The 27598-nt window shown below is 40.1% G+C and overlaps 1 protein-coding gene across 9 annotated transcripts in view; it reads left to right on the top strand.

Moving 5' to 3' along the window:
• Positions 1 to 27598, top strand: part of crppa (CDP-L-ribitol pyrophosphorylase A) — a 326889-nt gene that overhangs the window by 207668 nt on the left and 91623 nt on the right. The window contains exon 10 of one of the 9 annotated variants that reach the window (XM_069913765.1): positions 25716 to 26586. The exons of the other annotated variants lie outside the window; for them this stretch is intronic. Coding sequence (XP_069769866.1) covers positions 25716 to 25799 — 84 coding nt within the window. The 3' untranslated portion in view covers positions 25800 to 26586. Of the gene's footprint in view, positions 1 to 25715; positions 26587 to 27598 lie in introns of those variants that run through there. 9 annotated transcript variants of the gene reach the window in all.

Raw genomic sequence — 27598 nt, 5'->3', positions numbered from 1 at the left:
CACTGCTAACCCTCGATGAGCACTGGTTTGTGTTCTGATTTCCTTGGTTTTGCCAACACTGTGCGCAAGATTGTTGAGTCACCATTCAACCACCTGATCTTTCTCACTATTGTACACTCCCTCATTGCCAACTGTGATTCTGCTGACAGCCATGGTGTCATCGGAAAATTTGTAGATAGCATTTGAATTGTACCTAGTCACACAGTCATGAGTGTAGCGTGAGTAGAGCAGTGGGCTAAATACACATCCTCGAGCTTCACCAGTATTGATTGTCAGTGAGGAGAAGATGCTGTTTCTTGTTGATACTTTTACAATTTTTTAACCCCCTCCCTCTAATTAAGGTAAACTTTGTAAAAGAAAGGAAATTATGGATTGGATAGCTACCACCAGAGATTAGACAGAGAATCTCTGGAACATTCAAAATTCTTAATTCTTCCAATCATGAAAGTATTCTATGGATTGGCCCCACATCTTTACAAATTGAAACTTTCTATCTTTAATGTTATATCTAATTTTCTCCAAGCTTAAATATGACATTAAATCATATAAACCACTGTGTATGAGTAGGTGAAGAGTCATCTTACCATTTCTTTAAAGTTGCTCATCTGGTTATCAACGGGTTAAAAGTTAAAACTTTCTCCTGAGATGCAGCTTGAGGTATATCTGGCTCGCGTGAAAAACCAAACGGACATGGTTCAATTTTGATCTTAAAAATTGTTGAAGTTTGAAAAATGTCTTTCCAAAATCTCTCTAAATTTGGGCACTCCCAAAACATATGTTTTACACTTCTCACATAGTGAATCAATATCTGCATAAAAATGAGGTCATTTAAGTTTGGACATATGTGTTCTATGTTCCACCTTAAATTATAATAAGAAATGCCTTGTAGAAGATGAAGAATCAATTTGCATATCAAAACCAAACAAAGCAATTCTTGGAGTTTAATAGTTTTTCTCTGGCTAGTCCCATCACAGATAATCATCTTTTTCAGCTGTCTCTGCTAGACATAGGTTTCAAGGAATGGTATAGATTTGGCATCCAAAGTTATAAGGATCTTATTATTCGAGATAACTTTGCCTATTTTGAACAATTATCAGCCAATCTAACAGGCATTTTTTTAGATATTTACAAATTAGACATTTTGTTCAGTTTAAACTTTCTGATTTTCCTCCAATCTCAAATACTAATATTCTTGATTCATTTTTTAACTTGTGTTTTTTATCCACGGTGGATCAATATCACAGATGATTTCTTGGATTTAAGATCAGCCTCAATGGCTGAGATTAAAGAACGATTGGGAACGAGATTTGAACATAATATTTTCAGATGAAGATTGGTACTCTACTCTCAGCTTGGTTTCCGATTAATACTGACTCTGGTTTTACGATGAGAAAGTCAAGGATCCAGTTGCTGATGGAGATACAGAGGTCTAGAATTTGAAGTTTGCTGATCAGTATTGAGGGTATGATGGTTTTAAAATCTGAACTGTAGTCATGTTGCTGTTGACACAGTGATTCAGGGCTGAGTGTAGAGCTTGTAAAATTGCATCTGCCGTGGACCGATTGTGGCAGTAGGCAAACAGCAATAAATGTGAGTGCTACTGGAAAATAGTCATTGAGGCATCTCAATCTGCTCTTCTTGGGCTCTGGTATGGATGATATTCTTTTAAAACAGGTGGGAACCTCCAACTGCAGCAATGAAATATTGAAAATGTCTGTGAACACCCCAGCTAATTGGTTAGCACAGATTTTCAGTACCCTGCCAGGAATGCCATCTGGGCCTGACAACCTGTGAGGGTTCACTCTCTGGAAAGATGTTCTGACATTGGCCTCAGAGACATCACAGGGTCACCTGTTTCTGCAGGGATTTTCATTGACATAATTGAATTCTCCTTTTCAAAGTGAGCTTAAAAGGTGATCATCAGGTAGTGAAGCATCTTAGCCATTCATGAGGTAAGACTTCATCTTGTAGGATTTAATGGCTTGCAATCCTTGCTATGGCTGGCTAGTTTCTGACTCTGTTTCTAACTTCCCTTGGAAATGCCTCTTTGATGCTAAGATAGCTGTTAGTAGGTTGAACCTGGACTTCCTGTAGAGATCTGGATTACCAGTCCCAAATGCCATCAACTTTGCCATCAGCAGGTTGAGAATCCTTTGATTGGGCACACACTCATCTGGACAAGTCTTGATGAAGTTGGTGACATATTCATTTTCAAGTTTGAAGACAAATCTTTGAAAATGGTCTAGTTCACTGATTCAAGGCAGGCCTGCAGTCCCTCCTCCATCTCTATTGGCCATACTGTCACTGTGCTGTAGTCCTCAGTTGTTGCATGTATGCCAGGAGAGAAGTAAAGCCAGGTGACCAGACTTGATGAAGTACGGCGTGTTATGGCTGATAGGCATTCATGATGGTGGTGTAGCAATGGTCAAGGGTATTGACTCCCCTGGTTGCGCAGGTAATATCTTGGTGATTGTTTGTCAGACTTCTTCAAGTTGGTCTGGCTGAAGTCCCCTTGAATGATTGGGAAGACATCAGGGTGTACTATCTCCAGTGCTACTCTGATGTATGACTATGTCCTCTGACCAGGATGATGGTGGAGAACTCCCTCAACAGATAGAATGGATGGCATTGATTGTCAGATGTTCCAATTCAGGGGAGCAGGACTGCGACATAACTGTGACATTTGTGCACTATATGATGAATTGATGACGATGCAAATGCAGCCTCTTCTAACTTTACCTGTCGCCAATGACAGATCCACATAGTGGACAGTAAAGCCTCGGGCTGTAACGCTGGAATGCCCTCGTTCAACCCTGTCTCGGTGAAGCACATCATCTGGTGATCCCTGATGTCCCTCTCCTGCTGTAATCTGGCTCTGAATTCATCCAGTTTATTTTCTAAAGAGTACAGGTTGGATAGAAAATGGTAAGGAGCGGAGGCCTCAGGGCTTGGCATCTTAGTTTAATGTAGCTCCCCCCACTGCTTCTGTGTGGTTGGGTCTTCTTTAAATGGTCCATGCACCAGCTGTTTGAATTGCCTGTGGTCCACTAAAGTCTGCCATTCCTGACAATGGCTATGTCTTCCAACGTACTTGATCATCATTTCTGACAGGCATGTCGGTTTCTGTGGTTGTGAGTTCGAGTTTGATTTGAATATCTGATGACTCCTGTTGGAGCTGCATGCAGAGAGGAGCCGTTTTCAGTTGCCATCTTCTTTTGTCCCTGTCATTGATCTGGACAGCACAAAAGTGCTTAGTGAAGCAATCTCCCAGTCTACATCCAGTCTCTCTGATGTAGTGGAGACCTCAAGGCGAGCACCAGATGAAGCAGCTAACCCCTGTAGATTCACAAATGAAGTGTTGCTTCACTTGGAAGGATTGTTTGGGGCCCAGAATGTTGGCAATGGAAGAGGTGTGTGTGCATTTGTTGCCATTCCTGCAGTCACAGGGGTAGATATCAAGGGTGCAATGAGTGGGATGGTGTATGTGAGAAAACAAGTTTGCTGCATTCCAAGAGCAATGAGTGTGAACACTGGCAGATTAAAGAGATGCTTATTCACACACGAAGGGAAATCACAACAGGAATAAAACACACACACACACACATTCGCATCCACCTGTGGTAAGATATATTTACAATCAAGTGAAGATTACGATACATGCCACCTTTGATATAGTGCAAGCAAGGCTCTTAATGGAATGGGGACAATGATTTCAAGATATACAATACTACAGCTCACAGCCCTTTGTCTGCACACATCTCACCTATGACTCTCCAGTGTCGCCCATGGTTCACAATCTTTGTGTTTATGATTTATGGTTATTTTATGACTTTCCTTTTAAGGATAAATTGTCTTTGAAGAGTTACCAAAGTTACTATGATGTCATATATCGTCATGTCCAAGCGGACGAGGAGTCTGTTCTCTTTCTTGGAATAACCATGGGAGAGATGTGAGCTCTTGAGAAACTTTTCTTTAAATTCATCATTATTGTTCATTATTAATCTTTTATTATCATTTTAATTTATTTATATTTGTTTGAAGTTGAATATTATTATCATTTACAATATGCTTTGTTTTTCTCATTGTTATGAAGTGCGAAGCTATGAAAATGTGTATTCACTTTTATCAAGGAAAATTAAAGCTATTTACAGTTGCAATTACGAGTTTAATTCATTTGATGAATAAGATGTAATTCGGAATATCAAGGCTTATGTTTCTTGGAAGATGACATGTTTTGAGATTGGGAAATATTAAAAAGAGACAAGTGTATTCTAAGAAAAGTTTTTTCTAAAATTGTGAATTTGTTTGGAAAAAAGAATCAAAGAAATTTGTCTGAGAGTATTTACAACCAGATTAAAAATCGAAAAGGTTTAAGAAAGCAGTTCAGTTCTGTGATTAAAATATGTCTGGAATTGTACAGTTGGAGCATGTCTGTCTGACCGCAGGCACCTGTAACCTTGGAAAGGATATACCAGGCAAATTGGCAGGAAGCCTAGATTCTGTGTTCTATAAACTTAGATAATGCAGCCAGTTTGTGTGAATACTATAGAACACAGAACTAAGAAATATTCTTAAAGGGACCATGCAAAATAAAAATTTGTTTACAGTTCCAAGAAGAAGCCAGGAGAAGACAGGCTGCAGTATGAAGTATTGAAGATGGAGAAGAAGAAGTCTTATTGGGCTAAAGTCCTAGAGCAAGCAGCTCCTCACAAAGAGCTGTCTGATCGTGAGTTGACCCAGCAAGGTGGACTGATAACACTGGTAGGAGATTGAAGCCAGCCACCACTGAAGAAGTGGCTTCAGCTACCAATCAAGAAGAAGACTCCATTGAGGCACTGCAGATCTTAATAGCTGGTTTAGAGGTTAGTGGAACTGGAACAGTTTTTTTGTGTTGCAAAGCCCCACGAGTGTGGTAGTGAGAGAAATGCTGAAGCTAGAGACTCAATCAGTGATATCTGAATGTTCAGATAGTATTTCCAGGGTTATAAGTACTGGAAGATATTCAAAGTCTTCAAAGGCATCTGGAGCAAGTACAGTTTTGAATGCTTCAAGCATATCAGCTGGGCAGCTAAGGCGCATGCAGACTTAGGTACTATCTGAGCACAATGTGAGTGGTTGGTGAAAAAACATGCACTAGAAGCTATGGAAGCTGAAATGAAGAATCCGCAAGAAGAACGAAAAAGATCATTGAATAGAGAAATGCAAAGACTAGAGCTTGAGGAACAAAATGCTATGAAGATGGCCAGAGTAAAAACATTAGCTCAGGCTTCTTCAAGATCTGTCACTCAAAGTGAAGTACCCAAGGAGCCACCAGCAGGTCAATGGGTATCATAGCCACAAGAAATGAGTCTACTCAAGCAAGGAGCCACAGGTGACGCTGCTAGTGTTGAGAATGTCAATGACCAACACTGTGGAAAGGGCTAGCGACATTCAATCCTTTCCGAGTGCAGAATTTATGAATCTTCTCAAAAGAAGAGCATTTCAACCAGGTTCAACCATGCGAGTTGATCCTACTTTGCAATGTCTCTTTTTGTGTTGCTGCAGAACCACTGATAAGTCCAGGATCTCCACCAATGCCATCACAGCCATACCAAGAAACCCCATCAATGCCATCACTTACATATCAAGGTCAAAAACCCATGGCACCAGTTCAAGAAATCAGTTAGCTCCATTGACAACAAGACAACCAGTTGCAAGCTGATGTACCAGATAATGAAGAGATCAAAGGCAGTGTAGTTAAACACCTATCATGGCTTTTAATAGTAGAAACTCAGTAGTACAATAATGAATGATAATGGGTGCGTACACAGTTATAGTCAAGGGGAGTGCCCTTGGTCGTAGAGATAATCCACATCCAATACCAGTAGTGCAGACTAACCATAGTGAGAGATTGACAGTATGACACAGATTTACCACACAAGCCATGGTGGACAGGACAATATATTCTCACACATGGGAAAACAAAATGAAATTTCTGCTATGTTAGCACAGCACAAGGTTCATATGGTTTACCTAAGAAGGAAATTCCAGATTTTAATAGAGATCCATTACAATATCTGACATTCATAAATTCCTTTGAACATCATACTAAAAACGCAAATGGTTGTCTGTATTACCTTGAACACTATACTAGTCAAAAATTTCCAATATATGGATCCAGACCAAGGTTTCAAAAGGGCAAAATAATTATTGCATCTTCATTATGGCGATGAACACAAAATCACAAGGGCCCACATAGACAAGATTCTTTCTTGGCCAGCAATAAAATCAGAGGATGCAAAGGCTTTACAAGCATTTCTGAGAGGATATTGTAACCAATGGAAAGTAGTGTACATTTGCAGGAGCTGAATTTGCTTGCTAATTTGATAATTATTGTCAATAAATTACCAAGTTTCAGAGCTTAAAATGATTCCCAGAAGGGTCATTACCTTTGAGGATGTTGTACAATTTTTGGAATGGCTTGTATATGTTTACACCATACCAACATTTGGAAATATTAAGGATACTTCAATAGTTCCTAAAGATATAAAGAAGTCTAAATCATCATCTCAACAGAAACCAAAGGGAAGTACCTTTGTTACTGCTGTGTCAGATACAAGCACAAGAAAGAACAAGGAAACAATGGAAAAAAAATCAGACTGTTTCAGAAAGCTGTTTGTATTGCAAAGATAAGCATGCTTTAAAAAAATGTTCACAATTGGAGAAAAAGTTGTATGACAAGAAATTAACTTTTTGAAAGAATGGAATATATTTTGGTTGTTTGTGTAAAGGACACATCAGCAAAACTTGTAACAAGCGACTCAGCTGTGATGTATGCAGTTTAAACATCCCAAGTTACTGCATACTCGATGAAATAAAGTTGAGAAAAGACAAACAATCTGAATCCAAAACTAAAAACATAGTCAAAGACAATGCTTCAGCTTTGGTTCAGACAAACTGTCTTACTGCGGCTGGTGACAAAACTCTCTCGATAAGGCTAAAAAAGGAAGCTTCAGACTGAAGACCTATGCATTTCTTGATCCAGGAAGTACCACATCATTTTGTACTGTTGAGTTAATGAATAAACTTAATCTTCAGGGTAAAAGATCACAGATCTTGTTGAAGACAATGAATGATGAAAGGAATATTGAAACTAATATAGTTTCAGATTTACAGATTGTTGGACTAAATAGCAATGAATTTTGTGATCTCTCAAGTGTATATACTCAGAAGAAAATGCCCGTGAATAGGGAGAATAATCAATTTCAGGATGGATTAGACATACCAAAAGCTCTTGAATTTATAGAAGTAATAAGGAGTCAAATGATGGATCTTATGCCGTGAGAACATTGTTCAGATGGACAATTAACAAACCATTAGGAGGAAAAATGAATAATGATTAGGAGCTGTTGAATATAAATTTCAGTTGTCAAACTTAATGATCTGTGGGAACAGCAGTTTAAAATTGATTTTCCAGAATGTCTCACAGATATTCAAGAACCTTCAAAGGAGGACAAGCGGTTTCTGGATTTAGTTTCAAATTCTGTTAAACTTGATGGTGGTCATTACCTTTTGAAGAAAAGAGAAATTTGTATGCCAGATAATAAAATAATTTCAGAACTGCATATGCTGAATCTGAAGAAAAAAATTCAAAAGAAATCCTTCCTTTCATTTGGAATATACCAATGTCATGTCAGACATGATAACCAAGGGTTATGTAGAAACATAGAAACATAGAAGATAGGAGCAGGAGTAGGTCATTCGACCCTTCGAGCCTGCTCCGCCATTCAACGAGATCATGGCTGATCTTAAAGTTCAGTATCCCGTTCCGCCTTCTCTCCGTAACCTTTAATGCCCTTATACTGAAGAAATATATCTAATTCCTTCTTAAATATATTTAATGAACCTGCCTCTACTGCCCTCTGTGGCAATGAATTCCACAGATTCACCACCCTCTGGGTAAAGAAATTCCTCCTCATCTCGGTCCTAAATGGTTTGCCTATTATCCTCAAACCATGGCCCTGGGTTCTGGATTTTCCCATCATTGGAAACATCCCATCTGCATCCATTCTGTCCAGTCCTGCCAGAATTTTATATGTCTCTATGAGATCCCCTCTCAATCTCTAAACTCCAGCGAGTACAATCCCAATTTGCGCAATCTTTCTTCATAAGTCATTCCAGGTATCAGCCTGGTGAATCGCCTCTGCACTCCCTCCATTGCAAGAACATCCTTCCTTAGATAAGGTGACCAAAACTGCACACAATACTCCAGGTGGGGTCTCAGTAAGGTTCCTATACTCAAACCCTCTTGATATGAAGGCCAACATACCATTTGCCTTTTTAACCGCCTGCTGTACCTGCATGCTCACCTTCAGAGACTGGTGTACAAATACCCCTAGGTCTCTCTGCACTTCCTCATCTCTTAATCTATTGCCATGTAGAAAAGCTATCTGAAGATATCTTGGAACGTAAAGATGGTAGAAAATGTTATTAACCTCATCATAGAGATATTCATCCATGAAAGGAGAAACTATATGTAGTATTTGATTGTGGAGCATCTCAACTTTTACAAGGTCCAGACTTAACCAGTACATTAATAGGCATTCTGATAAAATTTTGTCAAGAGTGATGTTTCATCAAGAAAAAGTGCCATCAGAAGATCCTGATTTTCTACGATTATTATGGCGGTCTAATGGTGATTACAGTAAAGATATGATTGAATACAGAATGACTGTTCATTTATTTGCAGCAACTTCATCACTGAGTTGTGAAAATTTTGCTCTCAGGAAATGTGCTGAGGATAATGAAGAACAATTTAGTTCTCAAGCTATAAGCATTATCAGAAATAATTTCTATATTGATGATTGTCTTACTTCAGTAGTTTCTCAAAATGAAGCAATAAATCTTTATCATGAGTTAAAAGAGATCTGTAATAAAGGAGGTTTCTTCCTTATGAAATGGATTAGCAACAGTCGAGATATGTTGGCTGTTATTCCTGAGGCAGAAAGAGCAAAGGAGATAAAATATCTTGACTTGGATTGTGACATTCTATCTGTCAAAAGAATTCTGGGAGTGCAATGGTATGTTCAATCTGATGTTTTCAAATTCAAAATTATTTTGAAAGAACAACCTTTGACAAGAAGAGGTATTCTTTGGATCTTTGGATGGTCCTTTGGGCATATTGGCACCAGTAGTATTAATAGCCAAGAAAATTCTGCAGAAGAAAACTTGGATGGGATGAAACTATACCAGATTCCATCGCACAAGATTGGATAAATTGGATTGAGAGTCTTAAAATGTGAGAAAATTTTGAAATCGACAGATATTTTAAACTAACAGACTTTGAAATTATCACATTTGCTCAGTTACACCATTTAGCTGATGCTCGCGAAGGTGGTTTTGGTTCTGTCAGTTATTTACTACTGCAAAATAATCAGGAGTGAATAATCAGGAGGGAATACATTGTGGATTTGTAATGGGAAAAGAGTGGCTCCATTAAAGCCAGTCACTATACCTCAAATGGAATTGACTGCCGCTACTATGGTGAGCAAAATGGACACTGTATTAAGAAGAGAATTACAGATGGAGTTAGCAGATGGACTGAGAGTGCATCAGTGCTTAAATGCATTAATAACAAAACCATGAGGTTTTGTACCTTTGTGACTAACAGAATTAATGAGATTGAGAAGGTTTTGCATGTTAATCAATGGAGATATGTTAAAACAGTGGATAATCCAGCTGACATGGCTTCACAAGGATTAAAAGTTCAATCATTTCTGAAGAGAGCCAACATCTGGGTGTTTGGTCTTAAATTTCTTTTTCAATCTCAAGAAGATTGGCCTCAAAATCCAGAAGAGTTAAAAGAATGGTCAGTGGAGGATCCAGAAATCCAAAACGCTAATGGATCTAATTTTATAGGAGCTGAACTAGAGTTATGAAAAGCAGTTCAAAATTGGAACCAACATCAAATTCACGATTCATTACTCCAAAAGGAGATTAATTGGATATTTAACCTGCCTGCAGGATCACATCATGGAGGTGTATGGGGAAGAATGATTAGATCAATCAATAAAATTCTTAATTCTATTTTGAATAATCAAGTGGTGATTGATGACAATCTTCAGACAGTATTGTGTGAGATTGAAGCTATTTTAAATAGTCGTCCAATAACTAAAGTTTCTATCGATTCAAATGACATCGAGGCACTTACACCGAATCATCTCTTACTTCTTAAATCTTAATCTTTAATGCCTCCTGATCAATTTCAGAAAGAAGGTATCTATGCAGGACACAGATGGATTCAAGTGCAGTTTATTGTGGATTTATTCTGGAAAAGATGGGTTAAAGAATATCTTTCATTTATTACAAGAAAGACCAAAATCAGAGACATTGTAATTATCAGGGACAATTTTGCAAGTATGATTAAAAGCAAGATTGGTTATTTAAATCGACCTATTACTAAAATCTGTCTTTTACAAGAAGCAGGAAGTTTTGACTTTTTATTTTATACTTCCAATATTTACTTTTGTATTTGTAATAGTAAGTATTATGTATGAGCCATTAATTTCTATTATAATAATTCGGGGCTGGAATGTAAAGGTTAAACTTTGCATTTATGATTTGTGGTTATTTTATGACTTTCCCTTTAAGGATAAATTGTTTTTGTAGTTACCATAGTTACTATGACATCATATGTCGTAATATCCGAGCAGACAAGGAGCTCTTTCTCATTCTTGGAATAACCATGGAAGAGACGTGAGCTCTCGAGAAACTTTTCTCTGAATTCATTGTTATTATTCATTTATTATCATTTTAATTCATTTATATTTGTTTGAAGTTGTGTATTGTTATAATTTACTATATGCTTTGTTTACTCATCATTATGAAATGCGAAACTATGAAAATATTTAATCTCTTTTAACAACAAAAATTAAAGCTTTTTTACAGCTGCTATTACAAAGTTTGATTTATTTGAATGGATAAGATGTAGTTCAGAATATCGAGGCTTATGTTTATTGGAAGATAACATGTTTTGAGATTGCGAAATATTAGAAAGAGAGAAGTGTCATCTATAGGCATCACTTGAATGGCTCATTTTATCAAGGCATGCAACCTGTCCTACTCGATTGAGGACATCAGGGAAATGACCAGGTCCTGCCAGGCCTGCTCTGAGTGCAAGCCGTATTTCGACTGCCCTGACAAAGCGCACGTGATGAAGGCATCCGCCCCTTTGAATGACTCAGTGTCGATTTCAAGGATCCCCTCCCTTCCATCAACAGAAACGGGTTCTTTCTCATCTTCGACGTGTATTCACATTTTCTGTTCGCCATCCCTTGCCCAGACATGATCACCACCACAGTCATCAGGGCCTTGCACTCTATTTTTGCCCTGTTTGAGTATCCCAGCTATATCCATAGTGATCAGGGCTCATCATTTATAAGCGAAGAGCTACGCCCGTAAGGGGCATTGCCTCAAGCAGGACGACTAACTACAATTCCCAGGGGAACAGACAAGTTAAAAAGAGAATGTGACTGTATGGAAGGCCATGAAATTGGCTCTCCAGTCCAAAGGCCTTCCAGACTCACGCTGGCAAGAAGTCCTACCCACGGCGTTCCACTCCACACGGTCGCTCTTCTGCACAGTGACCAACGCAACTCCTCACAAGCTTATGTTTATGTTCTAGAGGAAATCCACATCTGGCACTAGTCTCCCAGCTTGGCTGATGGCTCCAGAGCCAGACCTGCTGAGAAAGCATGTAAGGAGGAGCAAGACAGACCCCCTGATCGAGAGGGTGTACCTGCTGCATGCCAACCCAACGTATGCCTATATGGCATTCCCTGACAGCAGAGAAGACACCATCTTGATCAGAGACCTGGTACCCACCAAAACTGAGGATCCGATGCCTCAAGTGTGCCAGGAACTTCAGATTACCCCACTTGGTCCCAGAGGACACTGCTCAGTAAGTGGACCAATTCACTCCATGACCTGAGCTGGAGTCCTTGAGACCCGCTGATCCTGTACCATAGGGGGTCCAGGAAGTTCAGAAAGCCCAAAGTCTTTCAGTATTACAGCGCTTGACCTGAATTACTAGACCCCCTGACAGACTTAACGTAAATATTTGTAAATATTAGGTTTTTTTTAATGATTGGTCTCAGTTTTTCACCAACAGGCTCAATTCTGAAGGAAGGGGTGAATCCAGTGAACTGGAATTCACTGTCTATGTATTGTTCCACCCTCACCTACTCCAATGTAAACCCTAGTTTTCCCATCTTACCTTAGATTCACCTGAGGACTATTGTGTCTACCGGCCATTAAGCTATTAAAAACATGTTTGTACTCCTCACTTGTCTCCTCGTGAGCTGCTGGTGACTCGAGGTGAGGAACCCGTGGAGGCTGGAGGCTGCTGTTGGGGGACTTGCGCTGGGCAGCCGACTGCTGGAGTCTGGCTCGAAATTGGTTGAAGGGGTACCAGGTATCAGAACTGGGATACGAGGCGGGTGCTAAAGGTACTGAAGGGTTCCTGACTGAGTCGGAGGTTTGGATCTGGAGCTCGGGTTGCCAATGGTTTGGACTGGACTTTGTGTGGCTGTGGAAGCTCTGGAGGTTAATCTATGGCCACTCAGTAATTCTGGGGGCACTCTCTTTTGCTTCTCTTTCTCGGTCTGTCAGAGGCACTTCAGGCATTTTCTGCTGAAGTTGAATCTGTCTGTCTTACAGCAGGAAAGAGCAATTTTGTGTAATATGACTGATTTATTACATGTCAATAAATTGAATCTTGAATCTGGATCTTGGATAATGTACTACATGCATACAGTAGTGGCTATGCTTTGACCACCATTTTTAAATATCAGGTCAGTTGAGTTGAATTGAATTTTGAAAGCTTTATACAATAAGTTAAAGTCCTAAATAATTTTGCTATTATCTTATAATCTGAATTAAGTAGAGATATTGGTCTATATGATGCTGGTGTTAGCGGATCCTTCCCCGCCTTTGGTATTACTGTAATTATTGGTGTATTACATGAATCTGGCAAGTTTTGTGTTTCTTCTATCTGGTTCATTACTTCCAGGAGAGGGGAATTAATGACTCTTTAAATGTTTTATAGGATTCTATTGGGAATCCATCCTCTCCAGGCGTTTTATTGTTTGACAGCTTTTTTAATATATCCTGTACTTCCTCTATTTCAAATGGTTTATCGGGTTGTTTTGCTCCTCTTCCTGCAATTTCGGCAGTTCAATTTACTATCTACCTTTCCAACTGTTCTATTTCCCGATTGTAGTCCTTTTTCATCTTAGTCACATAACTTATTATCTGCCCTCTAATGAAAGCTTTCATTGCATCCCATAATATAAATTTGTCTTTCACTGATTCCGTATTTATTTCAAAGTACATTTTAATTTGGCGTTCAATAAATTCTCTCAATTCCTGTCTTTTAAGTAGCATGGAGTATAATCTCCATCTGTATGTTCTTGGTGGGATGTCCTACAGTTCTATTGCTAATAACAGAGTTGAATGATCAGATAGCAATCTAGCTTTATATTCCGTTTTCCTAACTCTCCCTTGAATATGGGCCGACAACAAAAACATATCAATCTTTGAATATGTTTTATGCCTACTCAAATAATATGAGTATTCCTTCTCCCATGGGTGCTGTCTCCTCCATATATCCATAAGTTTCATTTCCTGCATTGATTTAACCATAAATTTGGCCACTTTATTCTTTTTGATAGTCTTTTGTCCAGTTTTATCCAACATTGGATCCAAATTAAGGCTAAAATCCCCTGCTTATGTACAATCTTCAAAAAAATATCTTGCATAAACTTTTGATCCTCTTCTTTAGTTGCATATATATTGATCAAATTCCAGAATTCTGAATATATCTGACACTTTATCATTACATACCTCCCTGCTGGATCTATTATTTCCTCCTCTATTTTCATTGGTACATTTTTATTTATTAATATAGCTACACCTCTGGCCTTTGAATTATATGATGCTGCCACTACATACCCTACCCAGTCTCTCCTTAATTTATTATGTTCCACTTCAGTTAGATGCGTTTCCTGCATAAATGCTATGTCTATTTTTTTCTTTTTTCAGGAAATTTAATAGCCTTTTTCGTTTAATTTGGTTATGTATTCCATTAATATTCATAGTCATATAATTCAACATGGTCATCTCATACTCTGTTTACACCTCATTTCCGCTTCCTCACCACCACCATCCCCTTTTCCCCATTTTCATCTCTCAGTTTTCCCTTTTTGAACTCAATGTATGACAACACTTTTAAAACATAAAATACTTCAACAACTCCCACATCTAAAATTCCCTTAACCCCAAATGGCCCCCCCCCCACTCTCTGACTTGCCCCTTGTCCCTTGCCAGGCAACCACAGCTCCCCTCTCCATTTGGATTGCGAACCCGCTCGCAAGCTTCAACTGATTTTGCAGTGACTGTTATTCTCTCCCACACAACCCCCTGCAGAAAAGACTTTTATCGTCACATATAACAAAGCTCACCCTCTTTTTTTCCCCTACTTCCTTTCTTCCTTTTTCTTTCCCTTCTTTAGTTCTTACTTATACATTATTTTTACATCTTTATATGTATTTTGTCGTTGTTCTTCGTTCTTGTTACATCTCTTCATCTCTCCTTCTGTCTTGCAGGCGTACTGCCAATTCTCATCTTTCCTCCAGATACGATAACAGTCTGTTTTGCTCCCCCGGGGTAAATATTTTAAGCATCTTAATATAAATTTATAACCTTTTTTCCATAGGATCGATTTTGCTGTATTAAACTTCTTCCTCTTCTTTAAGAGCTCGTAACCCTTGTATTCCAATGGTTTTTTTGTCTTCTTTAATTTTATTCCTTGCCCTTTCTGGTATATTTTCTCTTGTTGTGTATCTCAGAAATTTTACTAAAACGGATCTTGGTTTTTGCTGTGTCTGTGGTTTTGGAGCTAGTGTTCTGTGTGCCCTTTCTATTTCCATTCCTTCCTGTATTTCTGGCATTCCCAGGACCTTTGGGATCCATTCTTTTATAAATTATTTCATAGCTTTGCCTTCTTCATCTTCCTTTAGCTCCACTATCTTTATGTCATTTCGCCTACTATAGTTTTCCATTATATCCATCTTCTGAGCTAACAACTCTTGTGACTCTTTAACTTTTTTGTCACTTTCTTCCAAATTTCTTCTTAAGTAATTCACTTCCATTTCTACACCCATTTCTCATTCTTCCACATTTTCTAATCTTTTCCCTATTTCTGTCATGACCAGCTCTATTCTACTCACTTTTTCTTCTGTACTTTTCATTTTTCTTTTAATTTCACTAAATTCTAATGTCAACCATTCTTTTAATTAATTTTTAAAAATCTATATACTGTCCATCTATTTTACCTTCTATTCCTCTGTTCAGAGCTTGGTCTTCTTCTTCCTCTTCTTCTGTGTCTGCACCTGTGTTTGTGTCTTCTGCTTCTCTTCGTTGTATCTGTGTATCTTCTGACTTTCTTGTTGAGTTGCTTGCCTCACTTTACTGGGCTTCTTCATGCTTGGCTTCTTGCTATTGGTCCTCTTCTTCTGGGCTAGTCATCTGTTATAACATATATATATATATATGTGTGTGTGTGTATATATATATATATATATATATATGTGTGTGTGTGTGTGTATATATAAAACATATATAACCACGTACAGCAAAGAACAGGCCAGTTCGGCCCTACTAGTCCATGCCGTAACAAATCCCCACCCTCCTAGTCCCACTGACCAGCACCCGGTCCATACCCCTCCAGTCCTCTCCTCAATGTAACTATCCAGTTTTTCCTTAAATGTAACCAATGATCCCGCCTCAACCATAACTGCCGGAAGCTCATTCCACATTCCTACCACCCTTTGCGTGCACTGAAGACATAACATGAGTTATCTTTTTGAAATGCATTTTGGCAATACGACTTTTAATTAGCATTGCCTGCAAGTAGAGACTATCCACGATAAGGTGCTCGATCCAATTTTACAGACACCAATAAGTCGACTTTGCCCATACATCAGATGATGCACAAAAATAATTCGTATCACCAAATTATTGTAACAAATGACAACAAAAGCAGATATGACTGATAAGATAAACCAATTACTAGATGTGGTGAGAGAGAGAGAGAGAGAGAGAGAGAGAGAGAGAAACTAGTTTTATCATTCATAGAATTGAACATATGTATAGTAAAACCCCTGGTGTCTGGCACCAATGGGGAATGGTAGATGCCGGACAAGTGAATTTTCCAGTTGCTTGTGACTCTGTGTTGCGTGTTTGGCTAGGGGGCACAACTTTTAAACCAGTAGTTTTTACCAATTTATTTTTCGCATTTTTTTTTGCTGGTTGCTTGAGGTTGATGGTAACTTGAATTCCGGATATCAGGAGTTTTACAGTGCATACATCAGTCTTTTGAATTTAATAATATTATAGGAGCTTGATCATATATCAGTGTGTCCATACAATGGCCTATTAGAATCCAGTAATAATGCTCTTCCAATATGCTGGCTAGCCAAACTTATTATAAATATGAGCATTTACATTGGATGCTATAGTAGTTCCATGTAAACGTGACCTTCACACATGGAAAGAACAATTTGGTTGCAATTTAGTTCCCCAAAATGTTGGTGCTCTTAAAAGACATTCAAACCCATCTGCATGGTTATGCCCTTTGCATAAGAATCTTGCCTCACCTGTCGTAAGCCTTCTCCCCTCCTCCTTCCCCTTACTTCACTACCAACAAGCTCAAGAAGTGTCTGTTATTATTCTCCCATCATCATAGAATGGACTCATTCCCTTTGAACTGCTCGGGGTGGGTGGTGATGACACCTGTTAAATTGTGACAGAAGTTCCACTCTTCAGTGGCTGAAACAGTGATGGGACAAAAGTAAGCCTTTAATACTGTTTTGAAATGGCAGAGGTGAATCTTGCCACTTTTATTAATATATTTTTGAGATTACAGTGGGGAGATTGTTAAAACTAGAAAAATACCAAAGATGAATTTCTAACTCAAAATGTCTTTCTTCTTTCTTCTTTGGCTTGGCTTCGCGGACGAAGATTTATGGAGGGGTAAATGTCCACGTCAGCTGCAGGCTCGTTTGTGGCTGACAAGTCTGATGCGGGACAACAAGTCCGATGCGGGACATGTGAGCATCTTTTGAGGGGGAGGACGTGAACATGTCCTCGGGCCTGTGCAAAGGAGCTTTTAGGTGGAGTGCAGTGTGCGCAGTACTGGCCCCACCCTTTACACCATGGTTTGTGTGCCGTGGCCAAGCAAGCTGGGACGTGGCAGCGAGGTCCTTGGGTCGTAGGCTTTATATCGGAGTGGCCTTCTCCTGTATCATTTGCATTATAGACATAATCACCCACCATGAGTTAAATTGCATTGCATTGTCTAGACAGCCGCTATTGATCATGTAGTCACATGGAAAACTGTGGCCAAAATGCTGCATACCATTGAACTTAGACATGTCAATGTAATTAAACTTTTATTCCAAAACAGCATTCCAAGCAATATTGTAATTTAGCTTTGGCTGCTGAGAGGGGGTGCCTCTTGTATTTAATTATATATTGTTTGTAAATACATTATTTTGTACCACACAGAAACATTTTAATCAAGTTTTTAAATATCATGTTCTGTTGCAGAAGTAAATATTCTTGGCTCATTTAAATACTTGTAATTTCTCACAGAATTTTTCATTATAGAGGTGAATATCTTTTTATTCTAAATGTAACTAAACATGACAGATGGAAGGTTGAACTTAAAGGAAGAGTACACGGTAGGATTCTCATTAGAGCGAATGAATGAAGGGATTTTGGGATCTCAGTCCACTGATCCCTCAAGATTAAGAAGGTGTATGGTGTGCTGGCCTCCATTAGTTGGGGGATTAGTTCAAGAGCTGTGAAGTAATGTTGCAGCTCTGGTTAGACCATACTTGGAGTGTTGTGTTCAGTTCTGGTCACCTCAATGAAGGAAGGATGTAGAAGCTTTAGAGAGGGTCCAGAGGAGGGTTGTGGCTGTGAGGTAGGGAAGGATTGGATCATTATGGAGAAGTTTAATATAGGTTGGCACAAGATCGTGGGCTGAAGGACTTGTGCTATGCTGCAGTGTTCTGTATTCTATAACTGTGTCAAAATGAAATGCCTGTGATCCATTAGAATTCATGAATTATATCAGATTATTTTCAAGCATACATGCTCTGGTGATGCTCCATTTTGTTCATGATCATTGAGGCAAAGTGGGATGCCCCCATGCAATGTAAATATCAGAATTTTGTCTTGGGCTTGACATATTTGTCAGAATGTAGTTTGCTTTTCCACCCTTTAGGGCTTGCAGCGTATTAGTTACTTTCTGCTTGGATAGAACTTTTACTTTATGGTGTAATAGAGTGTCTGTTCCTGAATTTTTTATGCCATATTGGATTTGCAGGTCACTTTTCTCTTTCCCTGTAGTTCATAAACATCCCAGATATTCTTTGTTCTGTTGTGTTCATCATCTAACATTTCGAATTTCCTCCCAAGCTTGTGTCCAACTACAACACACCAAGGGAGTTTTTGAGCATTCTGTCGTACATGTTTACCCATTTACTATTGCTTATCAACTTGTTTGACTTATTCTTCAGCTTCATGTAGCTTCTTCCTAACCCCACATTGCATGTGAATGCTGGACAATAAGGAAAAGGGTTCCATGGACACCGTAATTAGGTCAACATTTCCAGTGACCCTTTACTGCCACCCAGTTTAGACTCCATTTGAGGCTCTCAGCTTTGGACTTTTTTTGCGGTCTTGATCCAGATTTGGACCCTAGATTTCTTTATTACACAAAAGCCTTAAAACAGGAAGACAAAGATGATCTGGTGATGATGCCTGATGTAATTTGTAGTACTGCAAGCATTCAGTGCTTAAATAGGATCATTTTCTTATGACTCCGCAGGGAGTGTCACAACTGTGTCTTAATAACAGACATTATTATTCAGAACTTGAAATGCTAAATGACACAAGAGACTGCAGATGATAAAAATCAAAGCCAAAAAAAAACTGCTGCAGGAGGAACTTAGCAGGTTGGACAACATCTTTGGAGGCAAAGGAATGATCGATTCTTTGGGTGAAGATCGTCAATATTTTTTTTTACTGAATTGAGGTCACATGATAAGCATACAAATGCAAAACATGAAAAATGCATTTCCTTTTTGAGTAATGCTTTTAGAATTAAGTTTGAGATCTGATATTCAAATCACAAGATGTATTGAATATTTTCTGATTGTTTGTTTCTTTAATGATTTAGCTCAGTTCCTGTTTACAATGCTCTTAGGCTGTCAAGTTAATACATAAAAAGCGATTTGTATGGTTGTCAGCTTGTAGCTGGAACATGACTGAGACTAGTCTTTTTAAAGCTCATTTTAGAGTCAATAATTGCTCCTTGCAGACCAAGTTCTCTTTCTTTGTGTAATTACAAACTTGGACTGGTCAATATTGGTTTCTGAAATGTGAACCATCAGTATAAAAAGCTTATACTGTATAAGTTAATATGTAATTTGTACAGTAAACAAATAAGTAAAAAAAAACAAATTTTATTAATTCACTTCAACTCCTCCAGCCCATACAGAAAGATGAAAATATAGCTGAAATGTTCAGTAAGTACAGCTTGAGTTCCATAACTGAGTAAACTGAGATTATTTTTCTTTGGCTTGGCTTCGCGGACGAAGATTTATGGAGGGGGTAAAAGTCCACGTCAGCTGCAGGCTCGTTTGTGGCTGACAAGTCCGATGCGGGACAGGCAGACACGGTTGCAGCGGCTGCAGGAGAAAAATGGTTGGTTGGGGTTGGGTGTTGGGTTTTTCCTCCTTTGCCTTTTGTCAGTGAGGTGGGCTCTGCAGTCTTCTTCAAAGGAGGTTGCTGCCCGCCAAACTGTGAGGCGCCAAGATGCACGGTTTGAGGCGATATCAGCCCACTGGCGGTGGTCAATGTGGCAGGCACCAAGAGATTTCTTTAGGCAGTCCTTGTACCTTTTCTTTGGTGCACCTCTGTCACGGTGGCCAGTGGAGAGCTCGCCATATAACACGATCTTGGGAAGGCGATGGTCCTCCATTCTGGAGATGTGACCCACCCAGCGCAGCTGGATCTTCAGCAGCGTGGACTCGATGCTGTCGACCTCTGCCATCTCGAGTACTTCGACGTTAGGGATGAAAGCGCTCCAATGGATGTTGAGGATGGAGCGGAGACAACGCTGGTGGAAGCGTTCTAGGAGCCGTAGGTGATGCCGGTAGAGGACCCATGATTCGGAGCCAAACAGGAGTGTGGGTATGACAACGGCTCTGTATACGCTTATCTTTGTGAGGTTTTTCAGTTGGTTGTTTTTCCAGACTCTTTTGTGTAGTCTTCCAAAGGCGCTATTTGCCTTGGCGAGTCTGTTGTCTATCTCATTGTCGATCCTTGCATCTGATGATATGGTGCAGTCGAGATAGGTAAACTGGTTGACCGTTTTGAGTTTTGTGTGCCCGATTGAGATGTGGGGGGGCTGGTAGTCATGGTGGGGAGCTGGCTGATGGAGGACCTCAGTTTTCTTCAGGCTGACTTCCAGGCCAAACACTTTGGCAGTTTCCGCAAAGCAGGACGTCAAGCGCTGAAGAGCTGGCTCTGAATGGGCAACTAAAGCGGCATCATCTGCAAAGAGTAGTTCACGGACAAGTTTCTCTTGTGGCTTGGTGTGAGCTTGCAGGCGCCTCAGATTGAAGAGACTGCCATCCGTGCGGTACCGGATGTAAACAGCGTCTTCATTGTTGGGGTCTTTCATGGCTTGGTTCAGCATCATGCTGAAGAAGATTGAAAAGAGGGTTGGTGCGAGAACACAGCCTTGCTTCACGCCATTGTTAATGGAGAAGGGTTCAGAGAGCTCATTGCTGTATCTGACCCGACCTTGTTGGTTTTCGTGCAGTTGGATAATCATGTTGAGTATTCCATTGTAAATAAAAACACCCAACTGTACAATGTCAAAAGCTCACTTTTCTGCCAGAAAGATAAAGTCAATGGAGCATGCAATTGGTTTAAGCGGAAGAGCAAATCGTTTACTTTAAATGCAGCAAGGGAACTGCTGTCATCTTTTCATACATTTGGCTGTATAGTACTGGAAGGGTAATCAAAAATCAGACTGCTTGATACCATTACCTGTGGGGAATTCTGTTCAGAACCTTTCAGAGTATGACAAGGATTGAACCATTGCTTTTTAACCTCTCTTTTTCAGTTCTTAATAGAAGATTTTAAAAATGAATATTTAAATATTTTTTAATATTTTAAAAATAATATAAAAATATATTAATTATCCTGCGAACCAATGCAAATGGAAATATCTTGCCTTTCTCTTGTATTTTTTGCATGGTAAAATATCCCAGGGATATTGCCTCACAGAAATAATAGCAAACAAAACTGGATCCAAGCCATAGGATGAAGACAGCTAAACTGTGTAATTTCTTCGTATCTGGTGTTGGTCATTGTTGATCAGCAAACACAAGATCATTTGACTTAAGAAATGACAAGAGGGTAAAATCAGGGAGGCTGATCAGGGGCACTCACATTTGAGGGTCTCCACAAGAGATGAATTGAATAGTTTGATGTTCTCTTTTAGTCACACCACTGAATTTACTGTTTGTGATTTCAGTTGATGCTGTTTCATTCGTGAGGTGGATGGAATGCTGATGAGAGAGGATGACAAAGAACTACTAGGGAGGTGGGCAGAAATTTTTGTGGTATAATGTGAGGGCAGGGCAATAGAGGCTATGTACATGAATGTTATAGAGGTTTATGAAATCATGAGGGGCATAGATAAGGTAAATAGCCCACAGGATAGAGAAATCTAAACCTAGAGGACATAGATTTCAGGTGAGAGATTTAAATGGGACCTGAAGGGCAATTTCACAGAAAGGGTGGTGGGAATTTGGAGCAAGCTGCCAGAGAAGTGAGGACAATTGTAATGTACAAAAAACAATTTAGAGGGATGTGAGGTAAACACAGGCAAGTGAGACTACCTTGGTTGACATGGACAAGTTTGGTTGTAGGGCCTGCTTCTATGCAATAGAATTCTGAGTGAATGAAATGAATGAAAGTTTATTGTCATATACACAAGAATAATATACAGATGCAATGGACGTCTTACTTTCTGCAGCATCCAAGTTACATAAAACACACTAACAATAGTGGTGTTTTGGTGAAGGTGGTATGGGAATGTTGAAGAGCCTGAATATCTGCTGGCAAAAAATCAGTTCTTAAACCCTGCAGTGCCAAACTTGAAGTTTCTGTCTGAAGGTCACACTAGGCTTCTTCAGGTGGATTCTCCGCTAAGAATGCGCCTGAAGAAGAGGAAGCGGCCCTTTGAATTGTCGTACAGGTGGCAGCACTAAAAGCGCAGCGCTGGCCACCTGAAGGGACAGCTGCACCGGGATGCGCATCTGAGTGCACTCCGGCTCCTATCCCTTGGGCTGTCAGAGCTGGGACAGCCTGCGCGGGAGGACGGGGCTGGGGCGGCCATCCCCGAGAATCATGACTTATCTAAGCCTCTCACCTTTTAAATTTAGTCAGATTTTGTGTGAGGGCGTAAGCCCCGTCCTCCCCTGCTGGCCGCTCCAGCCCCATACTTCCTGCCGGCCACCCTAGCCCTGTACTCCCCCACCGGCCGCTCCAGCCCTGCAGACCCCACGCTGACAGCCCATGTCTGCTGCCCCTGCCCTGACGTATCGCGCTGGGGGAAGGGGCAGCTGGGAGAGGAGCTGTCAGGCGCTCACCAGCTGACATTTAACCCAAATGCAGCCACTTTAAGGTTGGCTGGGGAGGCCACTGTGCTGCGGCAATTATCCCTCTTGGCAGAGGGTTACAAAGTTCACCTCGCAGCGCCTCCTGCACATTCAAGTGGCCTCCCGACAGCCACATGTTCCCAAAATATGCAGCTTTACAAGTATGGATTTTGGCCACCTGAAAGTGCCTCGTGAGAAGAGGGCCTAGCCAGGGTGAAAGGGGTCTTTTATGATGTGGCTGGCTTCTTGAGGCATTGCTTCCTGTAGAAGTTGTCAATGGATGGGAAGTTAGAGCCCATAAAAGGCTTGGTCATATCTGCCACTTTTCTGCAGCCACCTTCCTATGTTCCTGGGTATTTGAGTTCACAAACCAGACCATGATGTAATCAAATGGTATACAAGACTATATAGTGTACATATATTAGATATAATATTTAATACTTTTTTCCCATCATATATCTTCTCCTGTTGTAATCTTCTAGTAATATTAGGGATTCAGCTAAGTACTTTGCAAAAAAAAATTAACAGTCAGAATGGAGATGGAGAGACCAGTGGTTTAGTGCCAGGGCAACAAGCTTTCCCTCAATATTTGGAGGGTCAAGGAGCTGGTCATAAATTTCTGGAAGATGGGTGGAACTCACAATTAATGGTCCTGAGATGAAGACAATAGATGGCTTTGTTGTTAGCTATTTTGGTGAGGAAAGGCGCAGGGATCTAATGGAATGTTGCAGATAGGCTGAAAGATTAATTTGAAGTGAACTGGAATATTCAAGTCAGAAAGTGAAAGTAAATGGGTGAGATCTGGAGATGGAAGCAGTTACGTTAAATTAGAGGAGGCAGGTACATTCTAACAAAGAGAATTTGGGTTTTGTATTTGCCTCAGGGTCACACAAATTGTATCAGTCTGTTTCACTCTGATAAGAGGTAAGAGAGCATGATGGAGATGGCAGTAAATCAGTAGGACCTGGGGCAGTGTTATGGGCTTTGCAGTGCTTAACTAATAGAAATTGCAGCCTTTCAAAGGCTATGTTTTGGACTAGAAGTCCAACTGCACCATGAATGTAAAGGATGTGAGAGATTGGACTGGTGGGTGGGTGGTATTAGTTTTGATGTGAAATGCAATTACATACCCAAAAATTATGTCAGTTAGGATAAAGAAGGAGGTGGCAGGAATAGGTTCAAATGAGAATCAAGATCAGTTGGTTTGAGCAGTAAACAAACCAATTGCTGCAGATCCTTGTGGCAGAATCAGATGGGTGGGAGAAGGCTAAGGGAGGACAATCTTGTCCAAGTGAACAATAGTGGAGAGACATTAGAGGAACATGGTTTAATCAATGATGTTAAAGGGCATAATCATGGAAAGTACCCTTGCATGGAGGCCAGACTGAAGGTATTCAAACCAGAATGCTAGTCATGACTCGAGGTCAGGGGTGTCAAACTCAAATTCACGGAGGGCCAAAATTAAAAACTTGGACTAAGTCGAGGGCCGAACTAAATATTTATTGAAAATTTTCAACAACATCTGCATGTCTTTCAACATATGTAATGTTAAACTTTAGGATATAACTTTAGGAGGATAATGTTACAGGTCAGGAGTAGGTAGCTCAAGTTCACCCTTTGCTTGACCTGAGGGAAACATATTTGGTCCCTGTGGAGATGTAGTCAGCATTCACAGGCTGTGTCCATTTTGGCCTGCATCAGGACTCAGCATTTCCTCCTCACTCCTCAGGCTCTAGGCCTCTATTCACCCTCGACCCACCATCCCTCTACCTGACAAGTCCTTTACCCAACCTCTACTCACCCCTCACTCCACTCGCTCTGCCTCTACCCACCCCATCCTATACATGCCCCTCTACTGCCTCTCCCCTCAACCTGTTCCTCCCTCTACCCGTCTATCACCCTCTAATCACCCCTCCTCTACTCGCCCTGCCCCTCCCCTTTTACTTCTTCCCTATCCACCCCTCCTTCTACTCATCCCTCCCTCTAACTGCCTCTCGCACCACAATAACTTCCCCTGCCCATTACTCCTCACCTACACCCTCTGCCCACCCCTGCTTACCCACCCACTCAGGCCCAGCGCGCTGCCGATCAGCCTTTGCGGACAGCCACCATCTCTCTCTTCACGTGCAGGGCCGAACCAGCCGTCCCTGGGGTCCGCGCGGGTGCAAGCGCTGAAGGCAGTGGCGACCGGGAGAAGTGCGCTCGTGCTGTGGAAGGGCCATCAGGTGCCAGTCGCGCGGGGCTCGCACTGCCCGGGGACCGTGCGCAGCCTGCCATGTCCGTCGCGCCGACAGGAAATCACAGGCGCTCGCCAATCCGCCGCACCGCTCGACAGGTGGGAGAAGTGACTGGTTGTGCGGGGAGCTTTCCAACTGGCTTGCCGGCTGATGACATCAACAGACTTCACGTGTTACAATTTCTCGTGTTACAATGGGGAAGGATGTGCAATGAAGGGGGAGGACGGTGGGGGTGACATTACCAAAAAACAGCATCGGCTCTCGCTGCAGGGCGGGCCACCTCTAATACATTTTTGAAATGATCTTGCGGTCCAAATATAATTATATCGCAGGCCAAATTTGGCCCGCGGGCCAGAGTTTGACATGTGTGCTCTAGGTCATAATGCATAACCATGATTCTTGAATGGAAAGAAAGGATGGAGCAGGAGATGGTAAGAGCTGTGGCATCTTGATCAAGCTTTTTTTTTCCCCTTATATTTAACAACTATTTGAGTGCATTATTCCTTACACCACAGTAATAAAGATAGAAATTTCAACCTAAGGTATTTTTATTGACTAAATTAAACTAATATTTCATAATTTTGGATGATTTTCACATTGATTTTTGCTTTCATGTTGCATAAGTGATTCTGTTTGGTTTGCTCATAAGATGAAAATTACTTTAGGTTAATTTTTTGACCTTGAATAATTTCAGAAAAGTTGCCTCTGTTGGAGGCAAGAGAGTGGCAGTTACTTCCAGTCTGCAGCAAAACGGAGGAACAGACAGAAACAGTCATGATGTCCAAACAGTTAAAGAAAAGTGGAAAAATAATCTTTGAGTATGATGACATTTAAATTAAGCTGTTTTCTCAAAAGGAAGTCCAGGTGTTTTTTTTTAGAAGTAATTGCTGTAATTAGGTATGCACAAGCAATCTGATTAACCAGAGCAATACAAATTGATTGTTTTTGTGCAAATATCTTTGTAAACACCTCATGAAGATGAAGTCTCATTATAATATTTTGATTAAAAGCCAATCATTTGGTTGTCTTTTAGAAAGGGTATTTTTTTGGATAATGCAGGTCATGCAGAACAAATTTCCCCATCCCAAAAAAGCTGCAGAAATTGAAATCTCCTGAGAGTAGTTTTTGAATTTTTCAAGGAGACGTAGTGGAAAATGTTTCAATCTGCAACAGAATTTCATTTTTTTGTTCCAGTTCAGTGTGTCAGAGTGGAGCAGCAAGGACATTCTATGTCCAGTCACTAAGGATTCATGGTATCATTATCAGTCAATATAAGATGCAGGAATGATTGTCAAACTCGTATAGGCTCTGACCTTCCATCCATTGCAAACATTTATTTTTGAGTCATTAACTCAAGAAGGCAGCCAACGTCATAAATTACCCCCACTACTTTGGTCACAACCTCTTTTCGCTGCTACCTTGAGGCAGAAGATCGAGAAGCCTGAAGACCAGCACTTCAAGGTTCAAGTCAAAGTAGCTATTGGACTCTTGAACCTCCCCTTGTTGCACTAATGGGTCTGCTCTGACATGACAAAAAAAAAAAAATATTTTTTGCCCCAAAACTATTGGGAATATTTATTTCCTTTCTACTTTATGTAGTTATTGCCATTTTTAATTCAATTGAGTTTTATTTTAGATTTTTTTAACAAACACCTGCCTAACTGAAGGTATTTGTAATGTATATGACAATAAACTCATTATCAGATAAAGAAGAAATAACTATCTTATGTTTCTTCTGTGTCAATGCTCTGCTACTACGATTATACCCATGGTTCATCATGAGAAGCTTTGTTTCTATTATTATCTCAGGATTAAGGATTTTTTTGTCAAGTATTTAAAAGCAATTTAGAAACAATTTTAATTTCCCCAGTGTTTCAAAGATTTTGTGGGCGGTGGACCCTTTCACTGCACAGCAGTGTGTCACCATGGATTGCTCCAAAAAATTTAGCAAATTCCAGCCGGTAAATCACAAAGGTTAAGTCAAAGTTTGTTTGAGAGGTCGGCTGCCTGTTGACTTGCCACTGACCACCATGTGCAGGTCATTACTGAAATATATTTTTGAATTAAAGTTCATCTGTGGCTTTCTAAACTCCAAAAATAAGCAATTTTATTGGAAATGAGAAGCATGTTGCTTCTGAAGAGAAAACCAGCCTTTCCAAATATAGACTGAAAATGGTTGATGAATTTTCTCAATACCACTTTGCATCCCAATATGGTAGAGGGAAGTAATGGTTAATCATTGGAGTGAAGACAGTTTACATAGTTTCTGGACACTGGAGCATTAAGTCTGAAAGTTCCAGACTACTTGTAACTGTGGCATCAGTTACTGAGTTGACTTGCATGCTTCAGAATTGGTTTCCCTTTCCCTGCACCAGCACTCAAATAACAACACAAATCACTAATGAGCATGTTTATCTCAGTACTCCATGAAACCTGTATATTTAATTAATGTAACTTTGATGAGGCCACACTCATAGTTGATGTGTACCCGTTAATTACTGATACAATAAATCAACACAGCTCCAGTGATTCCTAAATGATGTCCGAAGATGAAAGCTTGGAACTGTTTTATTACTC

This window comes from Narcine bancroftii, chromosome 1, assembly GCF_036971445.1.
Source record: "Narcine bancroftii isolate sNarBan1 chromosome 1, sNarBan1.hap1, whole genome shotgun sequence".
NCBI lineage: Eukaryota > Metazoa > Chordata > Chondrichthyes > Torpediniformes > Narcinidae > Narcine > Narcine bancroftii.
The sequence above is the reverse complement of the archived record's forward strand: the minus strand, read 5'-3'. Positions and strand labels throughout refer to the sequence as shown.